This window comes from Dryobates pubescens, chromosome 10 (genome assembly GCF_014839835.1).
Source record: "Dryobates pubescens isolate bDryPub1 chromosome 10, bDryPub1.pri, whole genome shotgun sequence".
NCBI lineage: Eukaryota > Metazoa > Chordata > Aves > Piciformes > Picidae > Dryobates > Dryobates pubescens.
This window is the reverse complement of record NC_071621.1, coordinates 259,208-275,462: the sequence shown is the minus strand read 5'-3', so window position 1 is coordinate 275,462 and position 16,255 is coordinate 259,208. Positions and strand designations below refer to the sequence as shown.

General features: G+C 46.2%; 1 protein-coding gene across 1 annotated transcript in view; it reads right to left on the bottom strand.

Moving 5' to 3' along the window:
• ANOS1 (anosmin 1) overlaps positions 1–6,976 on the bottom strand; it is a 166,750-nt gene extending 159,774 nt beyond the window's left edge. Inside the window, exon 1 of the mRNA XM_054164663.1 lies at positions 6,629–6,976. Coding sequence (XP_054020638.1) covers positions 6,629–6,829 — 201 coding nt within the window. The 5' untranslated portion in view covers positions 6,830–6,976. The remainder of the gene's footprint in view (positions 1–6,628) is intronic.
• Between the last annotated feature and the right edge of the window lie 9,279 nt (positions 6,977–16,255).

Below are 16,255 nucleotides of genomic sequence, written 5' to 3'. Positions count from 1 at the left end.
GCATGTTTGTCAATAATTTCTCTTCATACACCACAAAACTTACTTATTTCTTGAGGGATACCTACATTGTATCAGAGGTTTCAACTAAATCACCCACTACTCGATGTTATTTAAGGTATGAATAGAGAACCCTTCTGTGTCCAAACTGGTCCACACCGAGGCTGGTATACTTTCAAACAGTTGTAATGGATTGAATTGAACCTGCTGCTTTTATTCATACCATGCCACAATCATGCCAGCATCAAAAAGCAAAAGCGCTAACTGGAGCAAAGTATTATGAGGCTTGAACTACAGATTGCAACATCGGAGGCTTCCTGTTATGGTTACTGCTTCTGGGTTCTTTGGGTGTGGTCTTTTTCTGCTGGGGTGATGACAGGACAAGGAGGGATGGGGAAGTAACTTTCTGGCTTGGGCTTTTCGCTTACTTGCTTCTGCCTGCTGCCACTTTGCAACTTGCTTTTTCTGCAAATAGGCTAAGGTAGTTATGCATTTTGTACTATGGTTATATGACTTTTGCTCAGTAAACTCTATTCTTACCTTAAGTTTTTTTGGTCTCAATCCCCAGTTTTTGTGTGTTACTTTTCCCTTACTTCTGTGTTGGGAAAGTAGCCAGGTTAACCCACTGGTTTGGTTTGACTCATTGTGCTCTGATTCAAACCATCACAACAGTACCAATCTAAATGAGCTTAAGCAATCTCGCATAAGCCTATTCAAGCAGCAATGACAATTCTGTGTCACAACACATGTATACATCCTGGTGTACCTAGACTTCCTTCTTAAAAATAAATAAATGGACTCAGTAAGATTCAATCTGTCACCGAAGACTATCAAAAAAACCCAACAACTTGAACTACAGTGAGATGTACCAATATCTACAAATATTGGGGGGGGGAGGGGGAATCTGATTTTTTTTAATGCACAGATAATCACAATTTTTATATATGTAAGAAAATTTAAATAGTGAAAATTAATTTAGAAGTGAGTATCAGCATTATACCCTTAAAATGTAACTACTCCTATTCTCTGTTCCAGTCACTCCTCCACATATGTAGTGCTACATCTAACATTAGCCCCTACATTACACAGAGAGACATGGACTTACTGGAGCAACTCCAGCAAAAGGAGTTGCTCACATCAGAAAAGGCCAAAAGAACTGGGCCTGAAACAGAAAAAGGACTGAAAAAGATCAAGGGGTTCTCATCGATGTTTTTTAATCTGATGGGAGAGATTAAATAACACAGTTGTGTCCAGTAGTGTCCAGTGTAATAGGACAACAGACAATAGGCAAAAACTGAAGCCTAGGAATTTTTCTGCTGTGAGGGCAGCTGAACATTGGAAATAGGCCAGAGCCACATGCTCAAAGACTAACAGAGTAGTTGAGATGGGACAGTGCCTCTTGGCAACCTTTCTCTGTTCTTCTGACTCCATACCACAAACAGCCAGTCAGTTTGGCAACTACTCACAAATGCCTGCTACTTCCATTTTTACATTCTGTTACACATTCTACCACCCTCTCACTTTCTGACCTAGTAAACAGGATTGATACCTCTTCTACCTCACCAAACTTGTCAAGATTGATAAGAAGGTGAGAAGTCCAGTTTGGTAGGCAGGAAGATACTTGAGAGGCCTGTAACTGATGGTAACTGTGACCATTTGAGGCTGTGCCTTTAAGGAAGGGACGCTCTGGCCCAAGTAAAAAGATCCATGAGTTCACAGGTCCATGTAAACACTATTTGCTTTCTGTGACATTTTTATGCTGCACTTTTTTTCAGGCGTTTTCAATGGGGTTCAAGCTCTTTTTCACAAAGAAAATGTTTTCTGAACACAAGTCAGGTAGCTGACAGTAGAGGTTAGAAGTCAAGCTGTGTTTGCACTCAGCTTGAAAACAGAATGATAAGTCACTGCCATTCCTGCTCCCCCAAAATGGAAGTAGTTCATCCACAACTGGTATCACAGATGGGAAGGGCTACACTTATAGACAGCAATGTATGGAATTTAGTCTCATTCCACTAAACAGGCAAGTTATACAGAAAAGATCTAGCTAAACTAACCTGCCTATTTAAGCCTCTTTGCCAGGCAGCTATATGAAATGCCTGTTTATAGCTATTCTCTTCATGAATACAAAAACTTGTTCAGTGATTGTGACTTCATGAGTTTTACCCACTGTACCAGGTTACTATGAAATGCAATTCACAAATAAACTTTGGATACATCAAAAGACAATTCATAACATTCTTCTGTGCATCAACTAAAACACAATAGTGAAGCATCTTAAATAAGAAAACGCTGAGGGAAAGAACGTATGCGAAGACATCTTTCTTCTTCAGAACCTTGTTCTAAAACATCATGCCTTCTTCTACACAGGATTCATACTCTTGTGGAGCCCAGCACCTTACCTCTTCCTTTCATTCCAGACTAGAGTAGGAATCACCCTTACAAGGATAAAAATGCCTTTTCCCACCTGCAAAAGTCCAAAAGATGCTAAAGCTCTACACTGCACATGCTCCAGGAAGACAGAAGAGATATGCTGGCATCCCTTCATTCACAGATGAAATATCATTCCCTACTGTGGATGAGTATGCAGTTAATATGCTGTTACATAAAACAAGAAAACACTATGTCCCAATTCTGCTTACATTTTCTGTTTGCTTTTTTCATGAAAAGAAAATGTTGTCAGATTTCTTGGCCTGTAGAGAGGCCATAGATACATAAAATCTATGTATTTCACTGGGTTCTAAGATCCATGTGGTGCAACAACTCTCATACTGACCCCACAGTCCTTTGGTGTAATCTCTACTTGGAATTCTTCAACACTCTCCAAACTGAAAAACTCCCCTGGACATAGGAATTTTATAGCAAAAAGCCTCTGTGCCTCTTCAAGAGGCATTCTGAATATCAAAGATTGAAGTGATTAATTGCTCTTCTAGCCCACATCAGTAGTATGCAGGGGAGGGTAGAGAGGAAGGTAAATGATTTAACATGTGCATCAGTTAAAATAATTTCCTACTGATAATGCTCCTTCTCCTTTAAAATAGGTTTAGAATAACTCTTTTGACCATTTTACAAATAGGGGTGGTAAGGAAAACTGGATGGAAATTCAGTGCCGGGTAGGGGGGGGAAGAATAAAAACACCTTTTGTCAGCATTTCTGAGATCTGAAAAATATTGGTTAGCAGGGAGACAGCAGGCACTGAATTAACCCCATTTACTGGTCTTATTGCCTAATTCCCTCTAAAAAGTTGTTAGTCATGTGGCTTCTGAAGCACTGGAGAGGTCTATAGATGCTGTCTCCCTGGCCCCCACCTCTAAGGCTGTATCTAATTCAGGGCTGGAAGGCAAGTGGGTCAGTCTTATTTCAATTCTTGTCCTAGCTGGGAGACACTGGAGTTCTCTCCTGTTCCAGTTGGGACCTGCTAATATTTGCTTTAAAGGTTGAATCAGATTACAAGATAAGTGTTCCTCCCTGAAATTAAAAGAACTCCAGAAATGGCTACCAGTTGAAATGAAAAAGGGGAATGGAGGGGTTAGGAGGAGAGGGGAATGAAAGCAACATCATATCCTTTAGTCCTCATGGAATAATATTGCCCAGACCAGCATGTCCTACAGTCCGCTGTGTATTATGGGTCTCCGGTGAGAACATCGGATGCCTGGGCCCCCTGCTCTTTAACATCTTTATTGATGATCTGGATGAGGGCATCAAGTCCATCATCAGGAAATTTGCAGATGACACCAAGCTGCGGGTAGGTGTTGATCTGCTGGAGGGTAGAGAGGCTCTGCAGAGGGACCTGGACAGGCTGGACAGATGGGCAGAGTCCAAAGGCATGAGATTGAACACATCAAGTGCCGGGTTCTGCACATTGGCCACAACAACCCCATGCAGTGCTACAGGCTGGGGTCAGAGTGGCTGGAGAGCAGCCAGGTAGAGAGGGACCTGGGGGTGCTGGTTGATGGTAGGCTGAACATGAGCCTGCAGTGTGCCCAGGTGGCCAAGAGGGCCAATGGCATCCTGGCCTGCATCAGGAACAGTGTGGCCAGCAGGAGCAGGGAGGTCATTCTGCCCCTGTACACTGCACTGGTTAGGCCGCACCTCGAGTACTGTGTCCAGTTCTGGGCCCCTCAGTTTAGGAAGGAGGTTGACTTGCTGGAGCGTGTCCAGAGAAGGGCAACAAAGTTGGTGACGGGCTTGGAACACAAGCCCTATGAGGAGAGACTGAGGGATCTGGGGTTGCTTAGCCTGGAGAAGAGGAGACTCAGGGGTGACTTTATTGCTCTCTACAACTACCTTAAGGGAGGTTGTAGATAGGCAGAGGTTGGTCTCTTCTCCCAGGCAACCAGCACCAGATCAAGAGGACACAGTCTCAGGCTGCACCAGGGGAGGTTTAGGCTGGAGGTTAGGAGGAAGTTTTACACAGAGAGAGTGGTTGCCCATTGGAATGGGCTGCCAGAGGAGGTGGTGGAGTCACCATCACTGGAGGTGTTCAGGAGGAGACTTAATAGGGTGCTTGGTTGCATGGTTTAGTTGATTAGGTGGTGTTGGATGATAGGTTGGACACAATGATCTTGAAGGTCTCTTCCAACCTGGTCTATTCTATTCTAAAACTCTTCCTTTCTCTCATTAAAAGACAATTAAAAGCTCAACTTCTATAAATGAGAGCACTTATCTTCCAAGCATTACAATCATTTCAGGTCTAGCAGGGGTTTAATCCGTGGTAATTTAGATAAATTACCCTGTGCTTTAGCAGGTTTGGGTTGAAACTCCAAGATTTTCAAGAGATTATTACAAAAAAAAAAAAAAAAGCCAGTTATGAAGTCCTGAGTAATTTGCAGCTTATTTCACCCTGGCTAATTAACGTAATCGCTATTGCTTGGCAATGTGCATTCTGTCAGCAGTTTTATGTCGGAAAAGAAATCTTGCCAAAAAACACACACACACATATGCAAAAAAAAAAAAAAAAAAAGGCATTTCACCGGGAGTTGTCTTGATTTAAACCGCCTCTAGCCACTGAAACGTAAAGCAAGTAAGTTACAACCGCTTGACCACGCAATTAAATAAATAAAAGCCTAATCCCTCTCCCAGATAATGAATTATTTTTATGGGTACCCTCCGCCGAGAGCGAAACAGACCTCGACCCCGGCGCAGAGAAAGCCAGGAAGCCTCGCGCGGGGCAGCCCACGAGAGCAGCTCGCGGCGCCGGAGGCAGCGCAGCGGCAGCGCAGCGGCAGCGCAGCGGCAGCGCAGCGGCAGCGCAGCGGCAGCGCAGCGGCAGCGCAGCGGCAGCGCAGCGGCAGCGCAGCGGCAGCGCAGCCCTTTCCCCACTCGCCCCGGGGCGCATCCTTGGTCTCTTTAGTTCAAATCCAGTTACAGGTACCAAACACCTCCTGCCGCCGTTGAAGCTAACACGTTAACATTATTCATTTCCTTTTACATCGAAAACTTCTTTTTAAATCGAGTTCTCCTTCAGTATCTCTCCCACATGCCCTTTTGTGCCAACACTTCGGGCTCCAAAGCTTCTTTTACCCGAAACATCTGCCCGACTGGTTCCGGTTTCTCACGGACAGGAAAGCAGAGCCGCAAGAGAGTGGCGCGCTTCTCGCTCGGCGCGCTGCAATAATATGCCATCCCGAAAGGCGGAGGTGGCTCCCGTCCCACCGGGTTCGTTAGTCTATTCTAAAAGGGGCTTAGGGAGAGACAGTTAGGGGGGCACTTCACTCATTCGGATGGAGTCGACACGGTTTCGTACTGCATCCTGCACAATGTAGAACAGGTGGGAAGGACTGGCAGATACCCGCTGCTATTACACCATCTCCCGCACTGCTTCCAGCACAGTCCTTTTCGGGGCTCACACCCCCTCATTTCATTTTATACCCTGCAGGTGCCCTGCCACTTCAAGCCCATTCCCAACACTACTTTTAGCCAGAGATGTGCTCTTCTGTCTCAGAGCTACCCCTATCCTCACCTTCCAAGAGATCAGAGCCAAGTATTACACGTTCCGGACCACGGCTCGTAAACAATAAGCTCAAACTTTCCCACCAGGCTAGAGAAGCGAACCACCTGCGGGCGGCAGGGCGCAACGACTTGCCCGACCCGCAGGCGTGCGGAGCATCGCCTCACCACCATCCGCCGCTCGGAAGCACAAATGCACTCCTCGCCCGGGACCGTGGTCCGCCCCACAGCCTCAGACATCACCGGAGGCAGCAACTGGAGCACGTCCCACCGTGCCAGTCAGCGGCAGGGCGCACCGAGAACCTGGCAGGAGCCAGAGCGGACTCAGCCCAGCCGCGCAGCCGGCCAGCGAGCAGCTGACAAGTGTGTGGTGAGCCGCGGCGTGCTGGGAGCCCCAAAGTCCGTCGCTTCCTCCCGGCGACCCGCCACGCGTGGAACCCGGCCGGCACCCACACGCACCAGCGGGCGTAGGCTCTGCTGCGAGGCCCTGCCCACCTGTCTAGGTGCTTGTGGCAAGACTCGCCACCCACTGGGGAAACTCGACAAGTTTGCTAAGAAGAGTTTCGGCCCCGTCCGACCTCTCCGCGCCGCCCTGCGCCCGCTCCGCGGGTGCCGAGGGACGGCAACCCGCTGACCGGGCCAGGCGACGGCAGCGGGGCGCCCCTGCGCGGCGCCATGTCCCTACCTGGAAATGCTTGAAGAAGGCGGAGATGCGGGTTATCTGGAGGCTCAGGCACCTGGAGGTGCATCTGGCAGCGGAGAAAGCTTCGTCCTGCTTGCGAGCAGCAGCAGTGGCGACGCCAGCCCCCAGCCTGACGGAGCTGCCGCAGGCGGCTGTTACCCAGAGGAGCAGGGCGAGCGACGCGCCGGGCACCCTCCACACCATCGTTCTGCCGGAGAGGAGGGCAGAGGGGCAACCGGGCGCTGCAGGGCACAGCAGGCGCCGGCCTAAGCTCCCGCTTGCCGAGCTAGTGCCGGGCTGTGCTGGGGAGACACCTCCGCACCGCAGAAACTACACAAGAAAGTTCAATCATTCAACTCCCCTCACCCCCACCCTCCTCCCGCCCTTCCCGGCCCACAGCCCTCCCCCGCCCGGCAGCGGGCGGGCCGAGGCTGACAGCGGCCGCGCCATTGGCTGCGCCGAGATCCAGCGGCGGGGCGGGCGGGCAGTGTAGCCGGGGTAGGTCTGCGCAGGGTGGCCGCCCTTCGCCGTCAGGGCCTTTGCCTCCCGCCGCCAGCTGTGGGGCATTGGGGCGGGCACCGGGGCGGGCACCGGCCCGCAGAGCCGCTTGGCCTGTCCTCAAGCACAGGCGAGCAGATAGTGTGTCTGCTGCCGTAGAACTGGGCACCAGGGGTGCGCGGCCCACGCCCGACCCGCTTAGCCATTAGGGCGGGGCTAGTACCCAGCGGTGTCGAGGACGGCTCGCTGCCCGCCCAGGCACGGCGGCCTGGCTCGGCCCAGTTACACGACGCTGCGGGCCCATGGGTACTGACGCAGCTCTCCCTCTGCTTTTGTATCAGCAGCCCTGCTGAGGGGCAAGTCCTGAAGGCCCCTGTGTTAACTCCTTTTATTTCTTCGGGTTTGTTAAAAAGACCAGGAGGCAAAAATGCAGAGAAGTCACTTTTTTGAAACTCGGTGTTTCTTACAGTGAAGCGCTGCGGTGAGCCTTTGTCCCAAGGTGAAACCCATATTGGCTCCTCTGAAGAGTTATTTAAAAATTAAAATCTACAAGTCATTAGTCCAAATACCTCTGGGTAATAGCTGCAAAATTTAAACAGTGCCTTGAGCGTTAAAATCGCTACCATACAGTATATACATAAGCCTTAACATCCTTTCTTTCTGTGCCTTCAGTTCAGCAAGCACACGCAGCAATACATATGTAGCACAGAGGTTACATATCACATTCCTCTGTGCATGCGCTATATGGACTCCTCCCGTTGCAAGTATGTGCCACTAGAAAGGGTAAGTGGCTCTTTTCTCACTGGTGCTTGTGGATCAAGCCTCCTGAACTTGAAAATTAAAAGGTTGTGAGAGCTGAAATAAGTCGTCTTTAGGCTATTTCAGTAGTTCATACTAGATTAATTACTACAATAAGTAGTAGTTAAATGTGGCTATCAAACACTATATTAAACAGACTGCAGGCATCTTCTTTACTGAAACAAGTTTTATCTTAAGCACTCATTAGGAAAGTCATTTAAAATCTCCCTAAAAGCACTCTGGCTTGTACTCATTTTATATGGCTATAATTCCTCCCTTTATGGATGTTCGTATGTACACAAATGTGAAATAAAGCATATCCCCCCGTGTCATTATTCTTACCTGCCTAGATGCATACACATTCCCTAACACACACATATGTGTATATACAGATATATAAAAATCAAAGTACAAAAAGACGTGTTAAATGCAAACTAGTACATCAGTAGTTAAATTCTAGCTTTAGATTTTAGTAATAATTTTGCAATCTTGCTCCAAAAGGCACAGATTAAAAAGATACTTGTTTTCATAAATATTAGCAATGTACAAATATAATAGGCATCAAGACAAATTTTAGTTTAAATATTACTTTGCATTATGCAGTGTCTTGTCAACTGACCTTAAATCTTCACCTGAAAGCAGCCAGTAGGCTAGGTCCATTCCTGCAAGTGTTAACAAAGTGAGATGACAGTTTGTGCTCTTAGATGTTTGAAGTAGCATAGTCACCAGATGAGATCATTTGCCGCATCCTGTCACAGAAGCTGCCCTGCTGCACTTTGTAAGCAGCAAACTCCAACAGCCATTTTGGAAGTGTCCTGGTTAGACAAGACTCTCAGCTACACCTCCAGAAGTCATTCTCATCTTGGAGCTGGAGTGACTGCTTGCCTCTTGCAGTGAACAGAGGTCATAAGTGACTCAGAAATGTTGTTCCTTATTCTGAATGATTTGTCACCACTACAGAACCAATTATTTCACCTAATACAGCATCTCTGTATTTAAAAACAACAGAATAGAACAACAGAAATAAATGCTTAGATAAAGCAATATTGTGACAAACAGTTCTGAGCCCGCTCAGGGCTCAATGTTAAGTTCAGGGTTTACTAGTTTCTACCTGATTAGCTTTCAGCTAGATTTTCTTAAGCCTTACCTAAAAATTTTCCAACTCTTTGCCTTGAGTCAGGAAAAGAAAATTGCTTCACTGACTTGTAATGTTTACAGGTACACCAAATGCTTTCAACTTTTGCCATATTTTAGCAGATAACTGCCTGAAAAAATATGTCACTAGCTGTAAATCAAATGAAAATCTAGAGAGGACAGATGGTTATTTATATATATATACCTTCTGTGTTAGTACTAATGCACTTTATGTTGCATATTATAAACTCTAGCTTTAAGTAAAAGGGTACAAATCCTGTTTCTTTTGTTTTATAAAGCAAAGGGCATAGAGCCCTTAACAATTAAAATGTTTGTGAATACAAAGTTTACTTAGTTGCTTTTGTTTGAAAGGTCATGGTTACAGAGATCATCAGCATAGTCTCTGAATTCCTTCTTAGTGAGAGCTGACTCGGTTAGCACACAAAAGACTGGCTGCTCAGTTCCAGTAAAACTGTATTCACACAGGTCCTGTTCCTTTACATGGAGATTAAGAAACAAGCTGGGTAGCTCAAGAATTTAGTAGGTAATTGAAGCCCGCTATGGCCTAAATATCCCATGGACTGAAAGACAAGATACGCAAGTTTGTAAATACAGTTGTTTTAAAGAGGTGCCTAAATTGGTTAGCCAATACAAACATCTGGAAATATACAATCCACCCAATCTTTAAATAGGAATACCGACACATTCAAAACCATTGCTCACTTTCTTGTATGTCAATAAATGACATTAAATAATCTTTTCATATTAGAAGTAGTAGAATTAGTACCAATAAATTCTTACGTTAAAATTGCAGGGATTGTTTTCCCGCCTGTGCTTCAGAACAGTCTGACAATGTAAAAGCGAGCTTTTTTGAAGAGGAGCTTTGCGGAATGCAGGGATAATTTTTCACAGGAGACAGCGCCACATGCTGGCTTTCTGAGGTGAGAGCTACTCGGATTTCTGATTTATTTTTGTTTAACAAGTTGATTTTAATCTATTTTAAATTAAGGTGTCTGCATCTTAAGTAATTACTTCCTATTCCAAAGGGAGTTACCAACCATAGGTCCTAATTTCAGGTAAAAAAAATAAAGGAGATATTGTTCATGTTTGAAATATTTATGGTTTTCATATAGCCTACTGTATTCTAGCTCACTGATATAGTTAATTATATTCAATCATTCTAATATGCCATTCTTCACTCAATTCTCCTCAATTTTAATTATGCTATGCCAAAACTATTATAACTCTGGGTACAACATAATCCCCTAAACCCTCTCCAGGAACTCAGTGCTGGAGTGCCTCTCTGATGTGCTTGCAGGCTAAAGGAGGTAGTATGGGAAGTAAACATGATGTTAGAGATCAGTTTGCAGGGTGACAGTCTTGCTGGGATCACAAAGACACGGTGGGATGTCTCCCATGACTGGAGTGTTGTGATGGAAGATTAAGCCCTTTAGGAAGGACAGAATGATAAAATGAGACAGAGGGGTTGCCCTTTATGTGAGAGAACAGCTGAACTGCATGGAGCTCTGCCCGAGGATGGGTGAGGAGCCAACTGAGCACTTAAGGGTTAGGATTCAAGAGAGGACAGGTAAAAATGACATTATAGTGGGGGTCTGCTATAGCACACCTGACCAGATGACAAGTGAATGAGGCCCTCTACAAACAGATGAGATCAGCTTCATGTTTCCAGGCCCTGGTCTGCAATCCCACCCCAATATTGCCTGAAGAGGCAGTGCAGCAGGGCATAAGCAATCCAGGAAGTTCCTGGAGTACATTGTTGATAAATTCATCCCCTGAGTGATAGAGAACCCAACAAGGAGAGGTGTTATGCTGTATTTCATACCAGCACAGAGGGACTTACTGAGGATGAGAAAGTAACAGGTTGTCCAGAGAGGTGGTTGAGGTCCCATCACTGGAGATATTCAAGGTCAGGCTCAACAGGGCTCTGGGCAACCTGATCTAATGAATGATGTCCTTGCTCACTGCAGGGGGTTGGCCTAAATAACCTTCGGAGATCCCTTCCAACCCAAACCATTCTGTGATTCTGATTTCAAAAAGGACTTGGGTAAGTACATAGGTGACAAAAAGAAGATTGGTGAAACCCACTCACTCAAAGATATGGACAACCTGGTTAAACAGTATATGGAAAAGGTTGAGGTACTGTATGTTTTCTGTGCCTCAGACTTCACTAGCAAGATAAGCCTTGAGGAGTGCCAGGTGTCCCATAGTCCAGAGAGAAAGCACTGGAGGAAGGAAGATGTAGCTTTGTTGGAAGAGGGTCAGTTCAGTGAATACAAGAGCAAACAACATGAATAGGTCTGTGGATCTGTGACCGTTTTAGGCTGTGCCTTTAAGAAAGGGACAGCTGCTGGAACACTCTGGCCAAATGTTTTGAAAACATTCAGATATTCTAAACGAATTTCATTGGTAGATAGGTAAAATGCAACTTTAAGTTTTAGTTCTGTTTGAGTCTCTGTCTCAGTTCTGCCTGTCTGCTTCTGTCTCTCTCTGAGCAACAGCTGCTGGACAGAGTTAACCTTGAGCTAACAAATAAGAAAACTAATTCTTGCTGTAATGGGTTGGGGCAAACCCCCTCCCCACCACACGCAGAAATGACGACTCAGACAAACTGATTGCAAAAGTAGTGGAGAGTTTAACTAGAGAACAGTGAGTGTGCACAAAAAAGAAAACATAGTGACAAGAAAGAGACCAAAATAAACCCAGAAAGACCCCCAACCCCACCTGAGGGTGCACCCAAAACCTCCAGGGCTCCTCCTTCCCCCCCCCTACTATTAGGCTGGTCTCAGCTGGCCAGATCTGAGACTGCCCATCCCCCCGTGGCCTTGGGCCCAATCAGGCCCATGGCCAGGAGATCTCTCCCCCAGTTACCAAGTCTCGGAGAGGGAAGGAAAGAGGAAGTGCCAGACCCCACCGCAAAATTTATAGTGGTGCAAGGGATTATGGGAGAAATACAGAATTTCCTGTGGCCACCCACTGGGCTGGACTTCTGGACACAGGAAACACCCCTGTAGCAGAGGGCACCCAGCCCAAACTACGACACTTGCATTGAACTAACAGAATTTCCTCCTTAATAATTACCTTTTCTCTCTCTCTAACCCTTTTTGGGAAAAAAGGGAGGTAGGGGGACAGAGGGGGTACAGGGCGGGGGAACCCTCCTGGCTGGAGGAGGGAGTTTTGTTCTGTACTACGTTGTCAGCTTTGTGGGGGGGGGAGAACTGAACTTTCTCTCACCACCACAGGATCCTGACAAGATGCACCCATGAATTCTGAGGGAGCTGTCAGATGTCACTGCAAGGCCACTCTCAATAATCTTTGATGGATCATGGCCACTGGGCTAAGAGGCCAAAGACTGGAGGAAAGCAAATGGACTTCTTTCTTCAGGATGGGAAAGAAGGAGCACCTGGGGAACTACAGACTGGTCAGCTTCACCTGCATCACTAGGAAGGTGATGGAGCATCTAATCCAGAAAAACATTTCCAAGCATGTTAAGGACAAGAAAATCATCAGGAGTAGTCAAGATGACTACACCAAGGGAAAGTCTTCCTTGACCAATGTGATAACCTTGTACAAAGAATCATAGAATCATAGAATTGTTAGGGTTGGAAGGGATCTCAAGGGTCATCTAGTTCCAACCCCACTGCCATGGGCAGGGACACCTTACACTACATCAGGTTGCTCAGAGCCACATCCAGCCTGGCCTTAAAAACATCATAGGGCTGGAGCTTCTACCACCTCCCTGGGCAACCTGTTCCAGCATCTCACCACCCTCATGGGGAAGAACTTCTTCCTAACATCCAATCTGAATCTACCCATTTCTATTTTTGTTCTGTTCCCCCTAGTCCTATCATTACCTGACACCCTAAACAGTCCCTCACCAGCTTTTTTGTAGGGCCCTTTAAGACACTAGAAGGCCCCAATAATATCTCCTTGGAGCCTCTCTTCTCCAGACTGAGTAGTCACAACTCTCTCAGCCTGTCCTCATAGGAGAGGTGTTCCAGTCCTCTGATCATCCTCATGCCCTTTCTCTGGACACATTCCATCATGTCCAGATCCTTGGTGTAATAGATTCTCCAGAACTGGATGCAGTATCCAGGTGGGGTCTCACCAGAGTGGAGTAGAGGGGGAGAATCACCTCCCTCGACCTGCTGGGTATGCTTCTCTAGATGCAGCCCAGGATGCAATTGCCTTTCTGGGCTGCAAGTGCACACTGGTGGCTCATGTTGAGCTTCTCATTCACCAGCACTGCCAAGTCCTTTTCTTCGGGGTTGGTCTCAAGGCAGTCACTGACCAGCCTATATCAGTGCTTGGTATCACCCCAATCCAGATGCAGGACCCTGCACTCAGTCTTGTTGAACTTCATGAGCTTAGCTTGGGCCCACCTCTCCAGCCTGTCAAAGTCCCTCTGGATGCCATCCCTTCTCTCCAGCATGTCTGCTGTACCACACAACTTGGTATCATTAGCAAACCTTTGGAGGGTGCATTCAATGCCACTGTCTATGTTGCCAACAAAGATGTTAAACAAGACTGGTCCCAGGAGTGATCCCTGAGGGACTACACTTGTCACTGGCCTCCAGTTGTACATGGACCCATTGACAGTCACCCTTTGGGTGTGGCCATCAAGCCAGTTCTGTATCCACTGAATGGTCCATCCATCAAGCCCATACTGCACCAGCTTGGAGACCAAGATGTCATATGGGACAATGTCAAAGGCTTTGCTCAGGTCCAGGGAAATGACGTCAGTTGCTTGGCCTTCATTTTTTAATGTTGTGAGCTTGTCATAGAAGGCCACGAGGTTTGTCAGGCAGGATTTGCCCTTGGTGAAGCTGTGCTGGCTATACTAAATATTCATTATTCTTCTGCCTCAGCAGTGCCTCCAGGAGAATCTGCTCCATGATCTTACTGGGCACGGAGGTGAGACTGACTGGCCTATAGTTCCCGGGGTCACCCTTCTTTCCCTTTCTGAAAATGGCGGTTATATTTCCCCTTTTCCAGTCAGTAGGGACCTCCCCAGACTGCCATGGCTTTTGGAATATAATATAGAGCAGTTTAGCAACCTCCTCTGCCAGTTCCCTCAGAATGTATCCCATTGTGTCCCATGGACACTTTCAGGTTCTTCAGATGGTCATGAACCTGATATTCACTCACGATTTGCAGTTCTTTTTTCCAGCCCCTGCCATTGTCTTCCATTATTCTGGGAGTGCGTTGGAGCCCTTACCAGTGAAGACTGAGGTAAAGAAGTCATTGAGAACCTCAGCCTTCTCTGTGTCACTTGTCACCAGTTCACCTGTTCCCTTTCTGAGGGGCCCACACCTTCCCTAGTCATCTTCTTATCATGAGGAATTTTTACTATTCCCCTTGATCTCCCTGGCTATATTTAATTTTATCTGAGCGTTAGCTTTTCTAACCAGGTCTCTTGCCACTCAGACATACTTCCTTATATGCCCCCCATTCCAGCTGTCCTTTCTTCCACAACTTGTAGAGTTTCCTTTTGTGTGACAGCATGTCCAGGAACTCCTTGCTCATCCAGGCAGGCCTCCTAGCATTCTTTCCTGCTTTCCTCTTTGTGGTTATACTTTGCTCCTGGGCACGGAGGACCAGCTGTCCACCACTGACCAGCTGTCCTGGGACCCTCGTCCCTCTAGGACTTTGGCCATCAGATCCCTGAAGCAGTCAAAGTCTGCATGCCTAAAATCCAGGGTTGTAAGCTTGGGATATGTCCTCTTAGTTGCCCTGAGGATCTTAAATTCTATTGCTTCATGGTCACTGCAGCCAAGGTTATCCCTGAACCTCACAATGCTCACCAGCCCTTCCCTGTTGGTGAGAACAAGGTCCAGCATAGCACCTTTTTAATAGGTTTCTCTACCATTTGGAGGAGGAAGTTGTCATCTATGCATTCCAGGAACATCCTGGAATGCTGGTACGTAGCTGTGGTGTCCCTCCAAGAAGTGAGTGACCTAGTAGAGAAGGGGAGATCAGTGGATGTTGTCTATCTGGACTTTAGCAGGGCCTTTGACAGTGTCTTCTGGAGGATCCTCATAGAGAAGCTGTTGATGTACAGACTGGATGAGAAGGCAGTGTGGTGGGTTAAAAATTAACTCAATGGCCAGGCCCAGAAGGTGATGATCAGCAGTGCAAAGTCTTGTTGTGGTGTACCCTAGGGGTCAATACACAGTCCAGTCCTGTTTAATATCTTCATTAATGGCCTGATTGATGAGCCGGAGTGTACACTCAGCAAATGTGATGATGACACAAAACAGGGAGTAGTGCCTCATATGCCAGGGAATGACTGCAACCCAGAGGGATATTAACAGGCTGGATAAATGGGCTGACAGGAACCTCACAAAGGTCAAGAAGGGGAAGTGCAAAGAAATACAAGAGCACTGAGGTCTGAGGAGGATTTTGAATCAAAATTATGGGATAACTTTAGAGAGATTCACTGGACACTCATCCCAAACATGAGAAGATACATAAGAGAAAGCATGAAGGTGTTTATTTTAAAATGTGAGAAATGAAAAATGAATGCTGATAGCATCAGCTGACTGTAGGAAGGATTGGATTTTTCAGTGTTCAACTAGAACTTAATGCTCTGTGTCTTAATGCAATGTGAAAAATAAGCGAATTCAGAAATACAAAGAGAGATGACTAAAACAGAAGTCTGGGAGAGCACCTTCTGCCCTGTTGCTGACAAATGGAAAATTTCCATTATTTAAAGAGCAGAGAAGTCAGCAGTGTTTAGGATGAAAAATATTAGGATTTTAGCTGTATAAATGGGTAGAAAGGATTGGATATTAGAGACATTATGGCAAGGAATGCAGATTTAAACAAACTTTGATTTTCAAGATAGTGGAGATCAAAGCCTTAGAATCAAAGGTGGTGCCGAAATTATATTCCTGAATGAGGTTTCACCCACAGTGCTGAAGGAGACAAAACAAGACAAATTATGAACATCTTGAACTTGAGACACTCATAAAGAAAGGTCAGAGACAAATAATGCTATTAGCTGAATGAATATACTTATTTCCTCCCAGGGACTCTGATCTTTTTCAGGGTTACATAGGACCAGGCAAAGCCAAGGTCTCACTCATTCCAAGTCTGTGTCTTCAACTAGTTTGCTGAAATAATTTTTCCAATAAAAATTCATCTTACTGGCATGTTCCCAGCTGCTTCTTGCCATTCCAG